At 45.6% G+C, this 17,434-nt stretch overlaps 1 protein-coding gene across 2 annotated transcripts in view; it reads left to right on the forward strand.

Moving 5' to 3' along the window:
* LOC126457778 (probable ribonuclease ZC3H12D) overlaps positions 1 to 17,434 on the forward strand; it is a 605,021-nt gene that overhangs the window by 428,283 nt on the left and 159,304 nt on the right. Inside the window, exon 1 of one of the 2 annotated variants that reach the window (XM_050094363.1) lies at positions 14,806 to 14,841. The exons of the other annotated variant lie outside the window; for it this stretch is intronic. Coding sequence (XP_049950320.1) covers positions 14,821 to 14,841 — 21 coding nt within the window. The 5' untranslated portion in view covers positions 14,806 to 14,820. Of the gene's footprint in view, positions 1 to 14,805; positions 14,842 to 17,434 lie in introns of those variants that run through there. 2 annotated transcript variants of the gene reach the window in all.

Here is a 17,434-nt window from a genome sequence, read left to right on the forward strand (position 1 = left end):
CAAAACAGAAAAGAAGAGAAAGAAACTGACTTTCCGGACGATAAACGGAAACGATTGAAGGAAACAGCGTACCTCTCATTTACATACTCGCTTAGGCCTATTATGGGGACCTATGTCCACCATTATAGTGCCAAATGAAATACTAATAGTTGTGATGGCAGTCACATTGCGCTGTATTGCACGTAAAGTAAATATAATTTACTCCAAGGTGGGTACGTAACTACAACTAGAGGTATCAATAAAAATCACCCTATTTATTCGAAGCATAATGAATACATTAAAGTCTTATGGAGAGACTCTGGATAAAATACACATTCTCTAAAGATTAGTAAGAAGCTAAGACCAAATTGGATAAATTATATGTTCCGGATTCGAAGTCCAATCCAGGGTAGCTGGTTTACTGGGTACAGTGTGTAAATATTCTTAAACTAGAGGCTGCTCGAAGGCTATTCGGTAACCACTGCTAGGCAGCCTCCTAGATACCTGCTCGTAGATCGCGGAGATAACTGCTGATCACTTGGATGGAGTCACAGTTCATCTGACTGTTGTGGAGTGTGCGTCCTCCTAAATATTGGCTGAACAGGAGGTTACTTGTTACACATTACTTTCGCACATGTGTCTGGCGTAAGGAAATAGTGCAGTGTGTGGACACCGCCTGTCAGAGTGGCGCGTACCTCACCTTCTCTTTTCGTAGGAGGACAGCCCTTACGCCTGGTTCTGTACAGACTAAGTTTTTGTAACTGTTCCTGTATTACTTCTAAGTGTGTTTGATTGCCCTAACTTGTGTTTTCCCCCTTTGTGTCTGGAGCATTGACGCGTTTGTATACGGCCTATCTCAGTGCCGAAGCAGGTCTGACCACCTGGTGGTCCGTCGTCAGTGCTCCTGGTTTCCCAGACTTGAAATGAGCCGATTGTCAGACTGCCGCGACGCTTCACAGAACCATCGGGCACTGTGCTTTATGCGATCCCTTATCACGGGGGATCCCTGTTTCCTTATGCAAGGCCCTTGTCGGGTAGTCTCGCGGTAAGTGCGATTCGCAGAGCCCTCCCTTGCTTCCCTTGGAGCTGACGTGTGTGTGGATCGGCTGCGTTCACCCATACTGCAGACGCGTATTCTAGCATTGGTCGGATCAGTGCCAGTTACATCGTAATTTCGCTGTGTGGAGGAAGCGTTTGTTCTGGGATGGCGAACTTGTTGTTGATGTTGCTGTTGTTGTTATGTTATTGACTTCTTTTGCGTAGGCAAGCCGGCAGACCTGGATGTAATGCGAGAGGTCCTAAGCTGTAGAGCACAGCACTAACAATAATGAGTGCACACTTCGACTTCATGTCGTATAAATTATTATTCTCCTGCGTTATGATGAAGTGATGTGTTAAGGATTCTTGTATTAAAATTATTATATTAAATCATTTCATATATTTATTTGTTATTATTAATGGTTTGTTAAAAGTGGGAGTGACAGTGTGTGGTGGATCTGTGCCTGCACCAGGGCCTATCTGCTCACTTCGCTCAGCCAGTGCGAAGTGCTCTTTGCTTGTTGTGTTTCCACTCCAGACAGCTGTGTTGCAGTGATTCATTTGCTGCATGATTCCTACTGTTTGTATCTTGATTCTTACATTGTGGCTGTGGGACATTCATAATGCTGTGCCTGTAATTCCATCAATGTGTTCTTTATTTGTAGATTTTGCAAGTGGATAAGTATGATTAGAAGAATATATGTAGAACAAAACTATCCTACGATGATAATGCTGTCATTTACAGTCTTCTGATCATAAAACTGCCAAAGTGCATTCTGCATCTGAAAGAAAGTAAGAAAAAAATGCAAAATGGCGCTACAGTGAGGCGTGCAAGCTGGACCATTCACGGAATCCGATAAAAGTCCTCCCTGCGTAGAAAGCCCAAATACCAGTGAAGGATGCTAAATAAAGGGATTTGCAAACGGGCGCAGAACGTAACGCAGCAGAGGCGACGGAATGAGAAAGCGACGGTCGGCTAGGCGCTTCAAACTGGCCGGGCTGCGCCAACGCCTTCTCTCAGCTGCACAACCTGTAGATCCAGCCAGGCTGGGCGGGCTAAAAGCTGCACCGCGCTGAACACTGGACGCCACTGACAGGGAATGACGCGGCGTCCGATCACCATCTCGAGAGCTCTCACGTCAGTTAATGTTCTGCAAGCTGGTACCACCGTATGTTACTCCCCATTCGACGACAGATCTTTTTTTTCTACTTCCTTATCGGTTGTTGGGCATCTCGAATCCATCTGAACTTGAAGGACGAGCTTTTCAGATACAGCAGACAGCAGCTCTATCTGCTCGTCTGGGCTGTTGCCGAGCGCTGTTCCTTCGTGTTAAATTTTCAGGGAATATTTACTGATACGATCTTTGTGGTAGAGTGATGTGGGACTTCTGTCTTTCCGGTAAGTCATCATCATCATCGTCATCACCCTATTCAGTGTGCCTCTCTGAGTCAGGGTGCAAATTAGGATCTCAGCAGATTCTTCCATTTCTGCCGATCCAGAGCTACCTGTCGCCACTTCAACCCGGCTATCTTTCTTAAGTCTCTGTCTCTTCTGTCCGGTAGTCTTCCCCTTCGTCTTTTTTGGTAAATTGGGCTACAGTCTAGTACTTGGTTTGACCACCTTCCATCTTTTCGTCGAGCGACATGACCGGCCCACTGACTTTTCAAGATATTCACTCTTCCCATTATGTCAATAACGTTTGTTGTCTGTCTGACAGCCGGCCGGAGTGGCCGAGCGGTTCTAGGCCCTTCAGTCTGGAACCGCGTGACCGCTACGGTCGCAGGTTCGAATCCTGCCTCGGGCATGGATGTGTGTGCTGTCCTTAGGTTAGTTAGGTTTAAGTAGTTCTGAGTTCTAGGGGACTGATGACCTCCGCTGTTAAATCCCATAGTGCTCAGAGCCATGTGGGCGATTTGAATCTGTCTGACATCAAATACTTTCTTTTCATCTTTCTTTGTGTAGTTCAGTAACGGTCTTTCCATTTTTCTTTGTGTCACTGTTAGTTTTCTAACAGTGTACTCATTTAGTATCCGTGTCCCACAGCCATAAATTTTTATTGGCAGTATGCAATGTCTCATACTACGGACACGAGAGTACGAGAGTGGATGCAGGAACCCTGCACCGTCGCTCATGCGAAGGTCCTAGTGGAGGTGTTCCTCCGACTTGATATGAAGTGTTAAGTGTGTGACTATCGTATACGTGACTGTGATAAGTGGTTTGAACAGTGTAGTGTTGTGTTTATGTTGAGGCAAAGGGTAGAACCCGGTGCCAGTATATAGCCTACTCCTCAAGAATAGCACCAAGGGGGCCGCCAAGCTGAAACGTCTCCATCAACAGTGTCACATGCCCTCACTTCATGAGACATTGCGGAGAGATTTCGAATTTAATACAGGACACGACCCAAAGACTTGTGATCAGGAACTTCACGCCACCACCTCTGCTCCACTCGTCGGCCAAATACTGGTAGTGAAAATTTCATACCTTACCTGATGTTGAACCGTTTTATGTTTGAGTCGGGTGCCACTGCACTAGCGTGCGTTGGCGACCACGGCAACGGAGGCAGGTTACAGACGGTATACACAGGTCAAAAACTGTTTCCTTCAGCTCAGCCGACACCGTAGGCATCAAAACTAAAGAGTATCTTCCATAATCTTGCCAGCCTGATTTCATACGTCGAAATATTCTCTGAAACCTGGTAGTCAAGGGAAGGCAGGATTCTGTTACGATTGTGGACGGGGCCGTAACCAGTTACTATTGGTTGCCTTTTACAGTTACACCCAATTTATTTTAAATCAGTAATTCCAGACTCAACAATAAATAAAAATACCACACGTTATTAATGAAGGAATAAACAACTGTTTAGCAAATCACCATTACATACAGATACAGCAGATAGTGTTTTAAAAGCAAGCCACTGTGATCTGGACAGGAGGCCTTACACGCCAGGAATGGCAATAAATTAAGAATTGTTTAAAACTCGCTGCAACTTACAAATTACAGGTATTGAAATATTAAAGGCAAGTTGCCACAAACACAACAGAAGGCATCAGCTCCCAGGAATGGCAGTAAATAAGGTTTTAAGGCTTACCGCTAAAATACAAATGCCAAATTAGAATTTTAAGGCAAATGACCACAATCACGGCTGAAGGCCTTACACGCCAGGAACGGCAATACTACAAAAAATTTAGAAACCTGCTGTAAAACAGCAAATACAAAATCAAAGATTAATTAAAAAAAAAACAAGCAACTGATCACCAAACGGGTGAAATAAGATGATGGTAAACTTTGTTAACACAACCGTTAACATCCACTGAATATTGCATCGTTAGATTTATTCCAGGAGGCGATCAGAACTTTAACTAGACTTATATAACTTTTAATGTAGGCATTACAAGGTTTTGTAATAAATAATACAATAATAAACACAAGGACCAGTACATAATTTCCTTAAAGGTACTGAGGTAGATTATAGCCGCAGAAGGCGTGGACTGAAGGAGCGTTGCGCTAAATACTGGCCATCAGACCTCCTTTTAGAACACACATGTCTTACAAGAACCAAGGGGCCCAGACGGTGCTCTAGGAATGGACCTCTGAGAAGGCCCGGCAACAAACACTTTCGCGAGCGATGAGATAGGTAGCCAAGAGTTGCATTCACTTCGCAAGATGGTAACTCAGACTAGTGGCAGTCTAACGAATGACTAATGATAATCTTGCTGAAGCTACCTGATGCCCGATAAACCAAATACAACGATGGAACAATACGCAAAAGCCAGAATCGGCGGTCTGCACTACGCCACAGAATGCTGTGTTTAGAGCGTCCGGAACGAGAAAGGAACCACTACCATCAGAGTAGAAGAATCACCCACGAGCCTACAATCAAGAAAGCTGTAAAAAGTACACGCCTTACCGGACAGCAGGGGCAAGGCGGCGAAACGTACACTGCCGTTACATACACTAACCCGTTACATACACTAACCCCCAGGTCAAGTAACTGGGACGTTAGTGGCCACCAGGCAAGAAAAATTACCGCTGGTTGAACATGACAAATTGTAACAAGTTGAACGCAGTAAGAAGTCGAGGAAAGCTAAGCAGTTACGCCTTCCCAAAGCGCTCCACTCGCTGCTCTTCGCCTCGGCGACACTACGAGTAGCAACACGAACCCAAGTCACTGGAGAATCGCGAGATATCACAGTTGTGGAAGTTCCTCTACTTGAATTGAAATGCACTCATCTTAAAGCTTGCTGGATCCGGTTTACGACGAGGTCGTGCACCCTCGTGACCACAGCCCTTCCATCTGGCAGTCCATGCGTGCCGCCAGCGGTCCCAGGCGTGCTCTGGCACTGCGCGGACCTGGCTCCTCCTGAGTCCCAACCGAACTGGCCCACTCACACGACCCGGGAAAACGACGACGTCGCCCTAAAGACAGGGCAACAGTTACTACATATCGATAACCGCCGCTGCTGCCACTAGCGGACAGGAAACGCTTGCGAAACCGAGTGGCGCCAGTCAACACGAGAAGAAGACAAATCACCGCAACCACGCCAACCAAACGATACCGTCTGGCCTCCAACGGCGGAAACCTACAAACAGCACCAACGCGAGCCGCAGCACGGCCCAAGTTTCCCTTCAAAATAGTGCGGTTCAAATGGCTCTGAGTACTATGGGACTTAACTTCTGAGGTCATCAGTCCCCTAGAACTTAGAACTACTTAAACCTAACTAACCTCACACACATCCATGCCCGAGTTAGGATTCGAACCTGCAACCGTAGCGGTCGCGTGGCTCCAGACTGTAGCGCTCAGAACCGCTCGGCCACCCCGGCCGGCAAAATAGTGCGATCCCAGCATTTGTTAGGAAGTCGAAAGGGTTTAAAATTCCTTGGAGTTGCGCGCTAGTCCTTAAGAAGCAAAGCAAGGCAGGCGAGGTGATACTGCTAAAGATGCTTAGGGGAAATAGAACGACAAAGAAGCCTGTGTTTCTGTCGAAGAGTCAAACAACAGTATAAAGAAGTAGTACAGTAAACAAGAGTAGAAAATTGGGAGGCGTACCTGAAGGACCAAATGATAACTTGCAACAAAAAAGGTTAGATCATCCACTGTATTACCTACCCCGAGACGGGGCGATGGTACTGTGACTACACACTGGGAGACACCATTGCAGTACACTCAGAACTGTGTTGCTGGACGATCCAACGGTGGAAGACACGAGTGCTACCAGCATGTTCGCTGTGACTTGCTAGAGCAGCATGTGAATGACAGTGTTGTGATTCCATTTGCCCAGGAGGAAGAGAGACTGTCAATAATGAAGTTAAAAGAGAAGAAAGCACCCTGGCCTGATGTTATACTGCAGTTTATGTGATCGCTCTAAGCTTGTTGACACCAGTGACTACCAATTTAAATTGTATATTACAGCACTGAGGATGGTCACTAAGTGACCGAAAATCGATTTTGCGGTTAATAAAACAAAAAAATACGACCAATGCTGTCTCTCCTTCCAAGTATATCCATTATCTGGTCGTGGTGCACAGGACACTCCATGGAGTCGCCAATCAATATACTGCAGAAGTGTTGCATCAGCTAGTGGACCAAATTGTGCCATATATAACGGTGTTAATAAACGACTGTCTTTTACTGGGTCGGATACACAGAATCTGGAATATCATTATACTGAAAAAAGAGGGAGACGAGGACCCAAGAGGACCGAAATCTTACAGGCCGATTTGTTCGGTAATTCTCTAGTACACGAAAAGCTTCTGAGGGGCCACAGTCAGTGAGCCCTCTGCAGTACGGTTTCAGGAAAGGGAAATTCACCGAGGGTGTGATAAGTCACGCAGTCAATATTGTGAACACCTGAGACGACAAGTATGTTACAGGCATAATGGTTAATAGCTGGGGCGTTTGCTAATTTGTGGTACCTTGCCCTGTTCAGAAGAGTGAAACAGATGGACTGTTCCAGGTATCTGTATAACAGTCTACAAGATTATTGCACAGACAGGCTGGTGCAATTAGAATGTCCTGTAAAGAAAATTGTGAAAGACAACACAAAAGGCTGCCCAAAGGGTTCTGTTTGTGGTCCAGAGTTCTGGGGTGTTGACATAGATCCATTACTAAACAAGCTTCAGAGTATAACAAACACTACAGACGATCTGCTAATTATAATATCTGCCAAGACAATGGCAAAATTAGAGGAAAATAGTGGGGTAGATCTTGAAAGACTATGTAACTGGTGCGCAGAAAACAAATTAACGTTAGCGGTGCACAAGGCATTTTATATGTTACTAAAAAGAACATTACCAAGAACGAAAACCACACAATCAGAATAAATGACCAACCCGTGAAAAGAACAGTATGTAGGTACCTCGGAATTTATATCGACGAAAGAGAAAACTTTCACCCACACGTAGAAATTGTCTGCCAGAGAGGCATTAAAATCTTAAATAAAATAGCAACAGTTGGCCAAAGACGTTTCCATCTGGCACTAAGTGCAATAAGAATGTACAACAACGCAATCTTAATTGCTCTTGTGTGTAAGCGATTGGGCTCATAGAGCCAGGAAGGTAAAGACTACACAGGCTCTACGGCGTGCACGGAGGATTGTACTACTGCACCTTACAGGAGGGAAACATGTACAACAACACCGACTCGGGCGCTGTTGGTGATATTAGGCTTACTACCTCTAGACCTAGCAGTAAGAAAGAGGTGTGCACAATATTGACTCAAAACCGCGAATGTGATGAGGTAAAGGAGACACTGTGCACAAGAACCGTATCGAATGAGGAAATAAAGGCATGCATTGTCAGAGAAAGGCAAGAAATCTGGCACAGGGCAGAAACAGGGAAGAGAGCCTACCAGTTGTTTCCTAAAATAAAAGAAAGAACAAGAATGACATACTTCCTTCGACCAGGCGAGTTATACACGACATGTAGGGATATGGCCCATCCCAATTACTTACTAAAAATATGACTGTGCGCCACAGACACTTGTGGATGTGGAGCACTCGGCATCCCGGACCACATAGTCTGCGAATATGCCATTACATAAGATATTACAGACGAGGACAAGAAAGCATTTGGAAATGCAGCAGTCTATAATATAATAAGGAATGAAGAACTGTGGCAAAAGCTGAATTCGCTGACAGCTAAAAATCAGCTTATGAACTGCAAGCCTACATGGCTGAGAGGCAACCAAGAAGAGACGCGCCACGCCACAACATCCATCTACAACCACCTTTTGGAAAGTGGCACAGCATCGCAGTCCCTGTAAATCCTGAGTTGCACATCACGCCGCTAGCAGTAAGAACTTACTGCTAGCCGTCAAGACAAATGAGAAATGCAGGTTGGTTCTGATACCAACTACAGATGTGTAGTGTAGTGTTGTGTAGTTCTGTGTAAGGTTGTGTTGTATAGTAGTGTAGTTTAGAATAGACCAACCAGTAGCGTGTGCCTTCTGGGGTCTGGATGAACAGATATGTGTGCGTCAGACGGTCAAATGGTATTATGTAGACTTTTTTAGTTATTATTATTATTATTATTATTATTATTATTATTACTTTATGTTATTCTATGTAGATTTTTTGCCCTCTCAAACAGTATAATGCTTACTTATTACTAACATATATGAAATTATTAAAATAGTATGTGCTATATTCATGCTGATTCATGTTCAACATTCGGTCTGTTCTTTTATGTAGATAACAGACTAAAGAAAATAGCAAATAAATAAATCTCCTTCTATATTTACAATCTGACCCAGGTAGACATACTCCATAACCCTCTGCAGTCGCGTGCTTCCATCAGATATATTTCCCTCCAGTGTCCGTTCATTCATCATCTTCTTATTTTTTAAAAGTAATGATTCTTTTCCGAATAAGATTTGTAGTCTCGACGAAAGACGAATATTGTGGTTGCTGCTAGTGCCATCTGTTCACTCAAGCCCAGTGATGTAAGGAAACAGATAGTTGCCTGAGGCTCCTCGTCTACTCCCCCCCCCCCCCCCCCCCTCCTCTCTCTCTCTCTCTCTCTCTCTCTCTCTCTCTCTCTCTCTCTCTCTCTCTCTCTGGGCACTGACCCATTGCCGTATGCATTTTGCCAACAGCTGAACGGTCCACCAAAGTATGCCTCATTTTGGAAGAACGCACCTTGTTTCGCTAATGAGAGGGCAGGCCATGGGTTACCTGTATTTTCGATACGGCGTGAAAGGTGTCAATCATCTGTAAACTTTTGGTTCAAATGGCTCTGAGCACTATGGGACTTAACTTCTAAGGTCATCAGTCCCCTAGAACTTAGAACTACTTAAACCTAACTAACCTAAGGGCATCACACACCTCCATGCCCGAGGGAGGATTCGAACCTGCGACCGTAGCGGTCGCTCTGTTCCAGACTGTAGCGCCTAGAACCGCTCGGCCACTCCGCCTGGCAAACTTTTAGCAGGACTCCCACATAACACCCAAATTCTTAGAGAGGAGTGTGTGGATTTCTTCAGTAAGAGTATTTTTGCATTTACTTTTATTGGCATTTGGGGCCCCTACCACGCAGCGAGCACCGTATCACCTTACTATTACACGTGACGATAAAAAAAAGAAAAAGGTAGAACGCTCTGATTGTTTTGCAAAGTCTTACATTGTCCCGTGCGGGGACAGAGGGAAATTGGTGTTTCGGTTTCATAAGTGTCTTCACATAATTATTTCCTGATAGCCGTACCATTTAGACGAACAGAATATGGGATTTACGTCACTTTGTTGTATTTAATCATACGAACAAATTAGGCAGATATTTGCCGCCTGTTCCCAAGAGCGAAGTGAGCTGGAGAGCCGTCGTGTAGTAGCTACATTACCTTTCGTACCACCAGAGGCACGTCTTCCCGTAGGGGAGGCAGCGTTACTAGCGGAAAGTGCAAATACACTTCGCCTGTTAGGCGTTGTGTAAAGACGACTTGTCTCGTTACGCAGTCGGCAATAATCCCCGCCCACACTTGAGAAGTAATGGGTGCTGATGGTTTGTCACTGCAATACCATGCAATAGTCCTCAGTTGGGTGTTGTGAAGGTTGACGATGCCGCCCCCCTCGTAAAGGCAGCCTCATCTATGGATGGATGACAGAAATCCCAACACCATAGTGGCCTGGGTGACGAACCACCTACAAAACCGTCGCCGCGGAGGCAAGTCCGTAGGTCATAAGGCCCGCACTTGTAAGTGATACGGATAGTGGCTGATGTCGTAGACAATGTTCCGTGCGGTCGTCTGGCTTACTTGATGCTAGATGGTCACATGTCGTAGGCTGATACTGGGGTCACTGTCAAGGATCTTTTATCCCCACCTTCAAGTGTGTGCAACTGTATGACCTAATGACCGTTTTTTCCCATATCCTGTTAGGAATCATTTCCTTAAGTCTGCATTAAAGAAAATCACACTGTATACCTTTGCTTTAACTTAATGGATGTAGTAGAATGCATTGGAGTCGGGGATAAGTAAATCCCCACTGTGTGTTGCGTCCTTTTCGAGGTTGTCCATTAACTCATTTTATTGGAGATCTTGCTACGATAGAATCGAGAGTATGTTCACTGCACTTCAGCCACCTTCTACCTCATGTTTATAACATGAATGTTGTTCTCCGCCTATATTGCCGTGGTGTTCAGAGCTGGCGGTACACTTAATGAGCCAAGTATGACCATAATTCCTAGTAGTTTTGCGTACGGGGTAGGCTTGAATGATAACCACAACTGCAGTCAGCAGTGACGTATTCTAAGGGAGGGACGGCGAGTACATGGGCCTGCACAAGAAGCTTAAGACCTGCAGTGACACAGCATTCAGTGTCAAACCAAATCGCGGGAAAACTGGTTTTCATGAGGACGTCTGACTACTGTGGGAAAGTTGCGGAGATGGCAACGCAAGAGTCCACCTTACACAAGTGCTTCGAAGCAGACTACGTCGCTGAAGCTGGTCCTCCGTGGCCTTCCGCTTTAAATCTGTACCAGTGCCAGCTGGAAGTGCTTGGCGTCAGCATTGCAGACTGCTGCGTGTGTGAAATCTCTATGGACAAGGATGGACACTGCACTGTTGCTGGAGGTTCCGCAGGATACATCGAAAAGTCCTATGCAGGTGACATCGGAAGTGTATGTTCCTAAGTTCTGGGCGACTGTCGAAAGCTATGGTCTTAACGGCACCTGTTACAGTGCTGCATGTGCAAGGGAGTCAGGCATGTAGCAAGACACTGTGCCATGACAGTGCGCTGTGTAAAATGCTGTGCGGATTTCCCAAGAAGTGCTCACCAAAAATAGGCAAGGGAAAACTATAATGCGCCAAATGCATGGAACATATTGTACACAGCAGAAAAAATGGGTCGTGCAAGCAGTACTGCATTCGGGCACATCGTGCGTGGAAGGCAACTACAACTAGACTTGGCGTCACCTACGCTGCTTCAGTTTCTCCAATGACCGCAGAGTCACTTTTAACGAATCAGCCTGCGCCTTGCACAGTACTGGCTGACACGAAACTTAGAGATGGCCAGCTTGTTCGGCAGCTTCTCTACGCGACTACTTAAAGCAGTGAATGGGAGACTGTGGATGTAACTGCGTCGTTGTGCAGATGACATAATGGGAGAATTACATTTGTAGGGTCAAACACCAACATTCGCCGCATGCCCCACTTAGTCGAGCAGGTCGCGCATTAGTACTGGGATCTGATGACCCAAATATCTACCGACTAAAGAAAGATCGCACTGACGCGATCGATGTTGTTGTAATCAAGGGGCTGCCTGAGCACGCATACACTACAGCGCAAGACACATCATTTTGTAACAGAGACGACAGTAAGAGTAGCAGAAGCAGCATCACCCGTACTTACAATAACCCACTCATGGCCGCTACCACCACATTTGCTCAACACCATCATCCTTAGTAATTTGGCTTATCACGATTGGCAACAGACCAGAAATTCTTTGGCGAAGCAATTGCTATGTGTTCGAGTACAGGAAAGAGGAGTGGGCTGCTATCTTCAGGCACCAGCTAGAGGGCAACATGGACTGGCATACTTTAAATGCTATTCTCTATCGACACAAAAAGATACGACCGCAGATTCCACCGTCATCGAATAGCCAATGGACCTATGCCACATACAGCTGGCTGTTCAGGACAAAAGCAAAGTGAGTGACACAATGACTCCAGAAAATGTGGAACACTACTTTCGCCACGTTAATTGCAGAAAGGCTCCTGAATCTTCAAATGGAGATACTGGCCAAAGGTGGGCAAAGATTCTGTTCCTTCCAAATTAGTGACCAATAAACATGCCTCCGCCGACCTCAAAAGTATTGGAGACACTCTACTTGTGTAGACTGCTGTGGCACGTCCAAATGGAGCAGATTCTGTCTGAGGAGCCATTTGGAATTTGGAGCGAACACTCCACAACCCATGAACTTCTTTGGCTGGTAGAGGAGACGGTGGACGCAACGGACGTCAGAACTTCTTCAGTGCTGTTTTCCTGGGCAAGTTCCGTGAGTTTGACAGTGCAGTGTGACGGCCTTTTAATTGAGAAGTCTGTTTCACACAGTCATTTCCTCGTTCCTCTGGATGTCCCTCGAAGGACAGGAATTCCGCGTGTGCGACCAGTTTGGAATTTCCTCAGATCGCAACATCAATTCTGGTGTACCCTGCTGCACGAAAAGAGTTGTATCACGAGGATTGGTACTGGCGTCAATCTCCTACACTATTTTCACAGCTGGCATGCCAGTCTCAGACCGGAGTACAGCTCCCACTGCCTGCAGACGGCACGGCGGTCTTCGAACGGAACATGAATGCCCACCACGTTGGCCAACTCTCCGAGACGCAATTAAGGACGTATTCCCCTGCGCCCTGAAGTGGCGCCTGGTTTTAAACACCCGACAAATGCCATTATCATCAGCAGTCGAAACAGCCTGCCCATACTACAACCTGGCCACGTTCATGAAAACCCAGTGTGAAGCAAGAGAGCTGTGAGTTACCACTGTGTCACGTTGGGCCCTCACTCGACGTGGCACCCGGACTGCAGAAGAAGGCATCAGCCCGCTCCAGGCGTCTCTACCCATTACCGAAACGTACATCACCAGTAGCAACTACTCCGTCTGCTTCTGGAGTTCGCCTCCATAAAGCGGGAAAATGCCGGACCCGCACATCCAGCTAATACAGCGTTTCCAGAATCGTGCACTGCGACTGGCATACCACGTACTGTAGGAAGGGTGTATCCCGCAGAGAACAGAGGGGTTAAGGTACATTCCTGATGTGCGGAGGTTTGAGAGTTCAAATTTTGTTAGGCGCAGTGAATTTTTTTATTTTTAAGTTTTTATGGAAATTACTTTATTATTTTTATTCATGTAATTGGTTAAATGTAATTTTTTGTATCTAATTCTTTGCTGCCTAATTTGTATCATCGTGTTGACCTTTTAATTTCGGAATAAAAGTCAGTCATCAGTTGCACAGTCATTTTTATTTTTTCTTCCCGTCGTTCTTTTTCATTCGGAATTTTCTTGCATTTGATTTTAACTATTTTTATTTACGTATCATAGTATTTAAACATTTGAAAATGCCTGTCTGTCGGTTAAAAACACGAAGAACGTAATCATCTATTTGTATTGACTATGCAATGGCGTCAGATATGTATTTTTCGTTACAAGATCTACATTTTTTGTATAGTAATGATGATACAAACATTTATTAGATAAATTCTTGTTGCAGTATGGACAAAGTAACGTTAATGAAGATTTAAACGAAAGCAGAGATTATAAGTGAAACAAAATGCAGAATAGAAATAATAAACGCAATAACACACAAGAAAATATAAAATGTCAGAATTGAAGTAATTAAATCGAAATTAATTAGTAAAAATTATTGATATCACTCGAAATAAAAAAAAGGTGATTGGAAGAAATAATGAGAATAATTGAAGAACTTCGTACGACGACGAAAATGATGAGATAAAGGATTAAAAACAAGAGAATTACATTTATTCCAGGTAATTAATAGTAAAGTAAAAAAGTTCAAAGCACCTGATAGAATTAGAACTTACGACGTTCTGCAAGCCAGGAATGTATATTAACAACTTTGCTACGCCACAGCTACATAACACCTTTATATTTAAGCCTCTAGAGCATCAATCTAGATTCTTTTTGTCGACAGCTCGCAAAGGAGGTTCACATTTATGAATGACTGCCTACGCCACGATATAGATGGTTTTAAAGTTCTGAAGACAAGTTCTTTTAAGCGAGCCTGGTGACCGTAATTTAGACTGAGTTTGTAACGTAGCAATTACACGCAATATGCAGGTTCCCAAATGGGAGCAGTAAGTCACGAAATTTGTCCCGCGTACAGTACATCCGGAGAGTATATGGATTCTGTGCGCGGCCGCGAATAGCATTTTGCGCCACTCAAGTTCCGAGTACAGACGAGAGGAGCGTTGCAGAGTATGTCAGTCGTCTGGCCGATGCTGGCCGCGTGTTGGATAGCTCTAGGCTTCCGCTGCGATACTTCAGACGTACAGCGCACCCCTTCCGCGTGCGTCCGTCCGCCGTGAAGCGTCGTATCGCAAAGACTTATCGGAGCCCCGCGTGCGAGATGCGAGATTCGGCGAGCGCGAGGTGCGAGGGGTGGGGCGGCGTGGGTGGTTTGGCGTTACGTAAGGCGGCAGTGCGAGCGTCCTTGCCCGCCCCCTCCCCCTCCCCACGCCTCCTCCTCTGGAGGCGGCCAGGCGCCGCCACGCTGGGGCCGGTGGCTGTGGCGGTGCCAGTGTTTTTGTGCGCCCGCACCTGTCCGCCGCGGGACGGGACCAGCCATGAGAGCTCATGACCGAGCCACAGCCGCATGTACGTATCGTACTGGTACTGCTCTCACTTGCCGCTGCCTAACGCCTCCTTTCCTAGCTCGCTGCTTTGCTGCCAATGCTTGCAACGCTGTACGGGTCACCCTGTTATGGACACGATGATGCTTTGGCTCGACTAACAAAAACGGCTTCTCATTATTGCTTAACTGTCGCCGCATTCATCAACTCGTCCTACTGCAATGTGTCACGCGTCGAGATCGCAGGTAATCCCGCGGCCTGGTTGCATAAGAAGCGGAATCAATCTCGGCATTCCACAGCCTCAGTCGTTTCCGGAGTGGTTCGCGGAACGGGCGACCGCTGTGCAGCGCCGGCCCGGAGCCACAATGTGATCCCCGTCGCCACGGCTACTGCCACAGCACCTCAGCAGCCCAGTGACTTGATTCCTTTACAGTACATACCTTATCTTGAGACTTTCCACGTACATTTGGACTTTTAATAACAACAACCCGTCTACTGTCCCTACTCTCTTGTTGTTACTGCATTTGATTCATTTCGGAGCTGGATTTAGTTTTCAAAGAATACATTTAGGAATTTTCTGCTTCCGCGTGTCACAACTCTTCTATCACTCATTACCCATCGGCTTCTGTGATGACCTAAACTATAACAGTCACATATCTGATGAAAATTTCGTGTTCTGAGAAGCGAGAGTGTAAATGTGGAAGGTTTTCACCGACGCCAGTCAAACGGCTGAAAGGATACAGTGTCAACTACTGGAATATGCCACGCGACGAGATCACAAATAATCCCGCAGTAACACGAACTTTTGCCCTTGAATGTGTGCGAAGTTTACCTCTACAACATGTCACGCACAGCAGAAGCTGACCGAGCAGTTCTAGGCGCTACAGTCTGGAACCGCGCGGCCGCTACGGTCGCAGATTCGAATTCTGCCTCGGGCATGAGTGTATGTGATGTCCTCAGGTTAGTTAGGTTAAAGTAGTTCTAAGTTCTAGGGGACTGATGACCTCAGAAGTTAAGTCCCATAGTGCTCAGAGCCATTTGAACCATTTGAACAGCAGAAGCAATAAATGTGTAATTGCTGGAGACGGTTCATTATTGCTAAATACACTAGCGTAAGGGTAGTACAAAAACGTCAGTTAATAATATATCTTGCATAACACGCATTTTCCTCCTTTATAGCGTCATTTAGGGGTTTAGAAATTTTTGTCGTTTGCGTGCCTGTTGTACTGAAAGGCAGTTATCGAGGCGGTTTTCCTGCGCCTATTGCTATCGAAATTAGTCATTGGTGATCCTAAATATATACGCTTCGCAATTTGCTAACGATATTTAACGTCTCGATCGTGGTTGATTTTTTCCGGTGCTGGAATTGACCACTATCTGTAGCTGTTGATGTTCAAACACTAAATAATGCGATTGTAAGTAAGAAGGAACCGAAAACGGGTTATGAAAGAGGGAGCATCTGCACAGTCGTGTAAATTGGGGTACCCCACTTAAAACGAACCTCACCATGACCCTTCGAGGTTATGTTGGGATTTTTGCGGATTACATCTACAGCTACGGCCACTGAAAACTGTATGGTGACGAACACTTAGTGTCACTACAAGTAACTCATGCCCTTCTCCCTTCCATATTATACTATTGCTACGCCATATACATCATGGAGACCGTACAATTCCTTAGCATGTATATAAGATTACCCAGATGTATCGTCGAGTCTCTCACGAGGCGTACGAAGGTACAGTTTTCCGCCCAGTAATTCCCACTCGATTTCCCCATCACTCTGTCTTGGTCAGATGATGATGGTGAGCATGACACTTATCGAAACTTCGCGGAGTTTTAACACAGACACCCGGCTGGAAACCCGAGAGCTCTTCATCGATATCTTACAAGTTTTCTTTCTGTATCACATCGTTCAAGAACATTTGATGAATTTGAAACAGCAGCGCAGCAGAAAGAGATCACAGGGAAAGCTACTGAGACACATGTGTAAAACATTCTTCGTTTACTTGTCGGGGCGAATCTGGAATTTCGGCGAAATCAAAAATGATTCAAATGGCTCTGAGCACCATGGGACTTAACATCTCAGGTCATCAGTCCCGTAGAACTTAGAACTACTTATACCTAACTAACCTAAGGACATCACACACATCCATGCCCGAGGCAGGATTCGAACCTGCGACCGTAGCGGTCGCTCGTCTCCAGACTGTAGCGCCTAGAACCGCACGGCCACGCCGGCCGGCCGGCGCTCAGGTTGATGCCGCATTCCTTGACTTCAGGAAGACATTCGACACCGTCGCACACTGCGGTCCAGTGAAGAAAATACGATTTTACCGAGTATCGGACCAGTTTTGCGATTGGATTCGAGACGTCCTTGCAGATGGAACTGAACACGTCGCTCTTAATGGATCGAAATCGGCAAATGTAATTTGCGGAGTACTCAAAAAATGTTCAAATGTGTGTGAAATCTTATGGGAAGCGTGGGAAGATCTTTAAGACTGTCGCAGATGATGTAGTCGCTGTAAGAAAGTAGCAAAACGAGGAAACAGTAACGATTTGTTGAAGGACGCAGGGAGGATTGATGAATGGCAGTTAACTCTGAATGTAAATAAACGTAACAT

Source organism: Schistocerca serialis, chromosome 2 (genome assembly GCF_023864345.2).
Source record: "Schistocerca serialis cubense isolate TAMUIC-IGC-003099 chromosome 2, iqSchSeri2.2, whole genome shotgun sequence".
Classification (NCBI taxonomy): Eukaryota; Metazoa; Arthropoda; class Insecta; order Orthoptera; family Acrididae; genus Schistocerca; species Schistocerca serialis.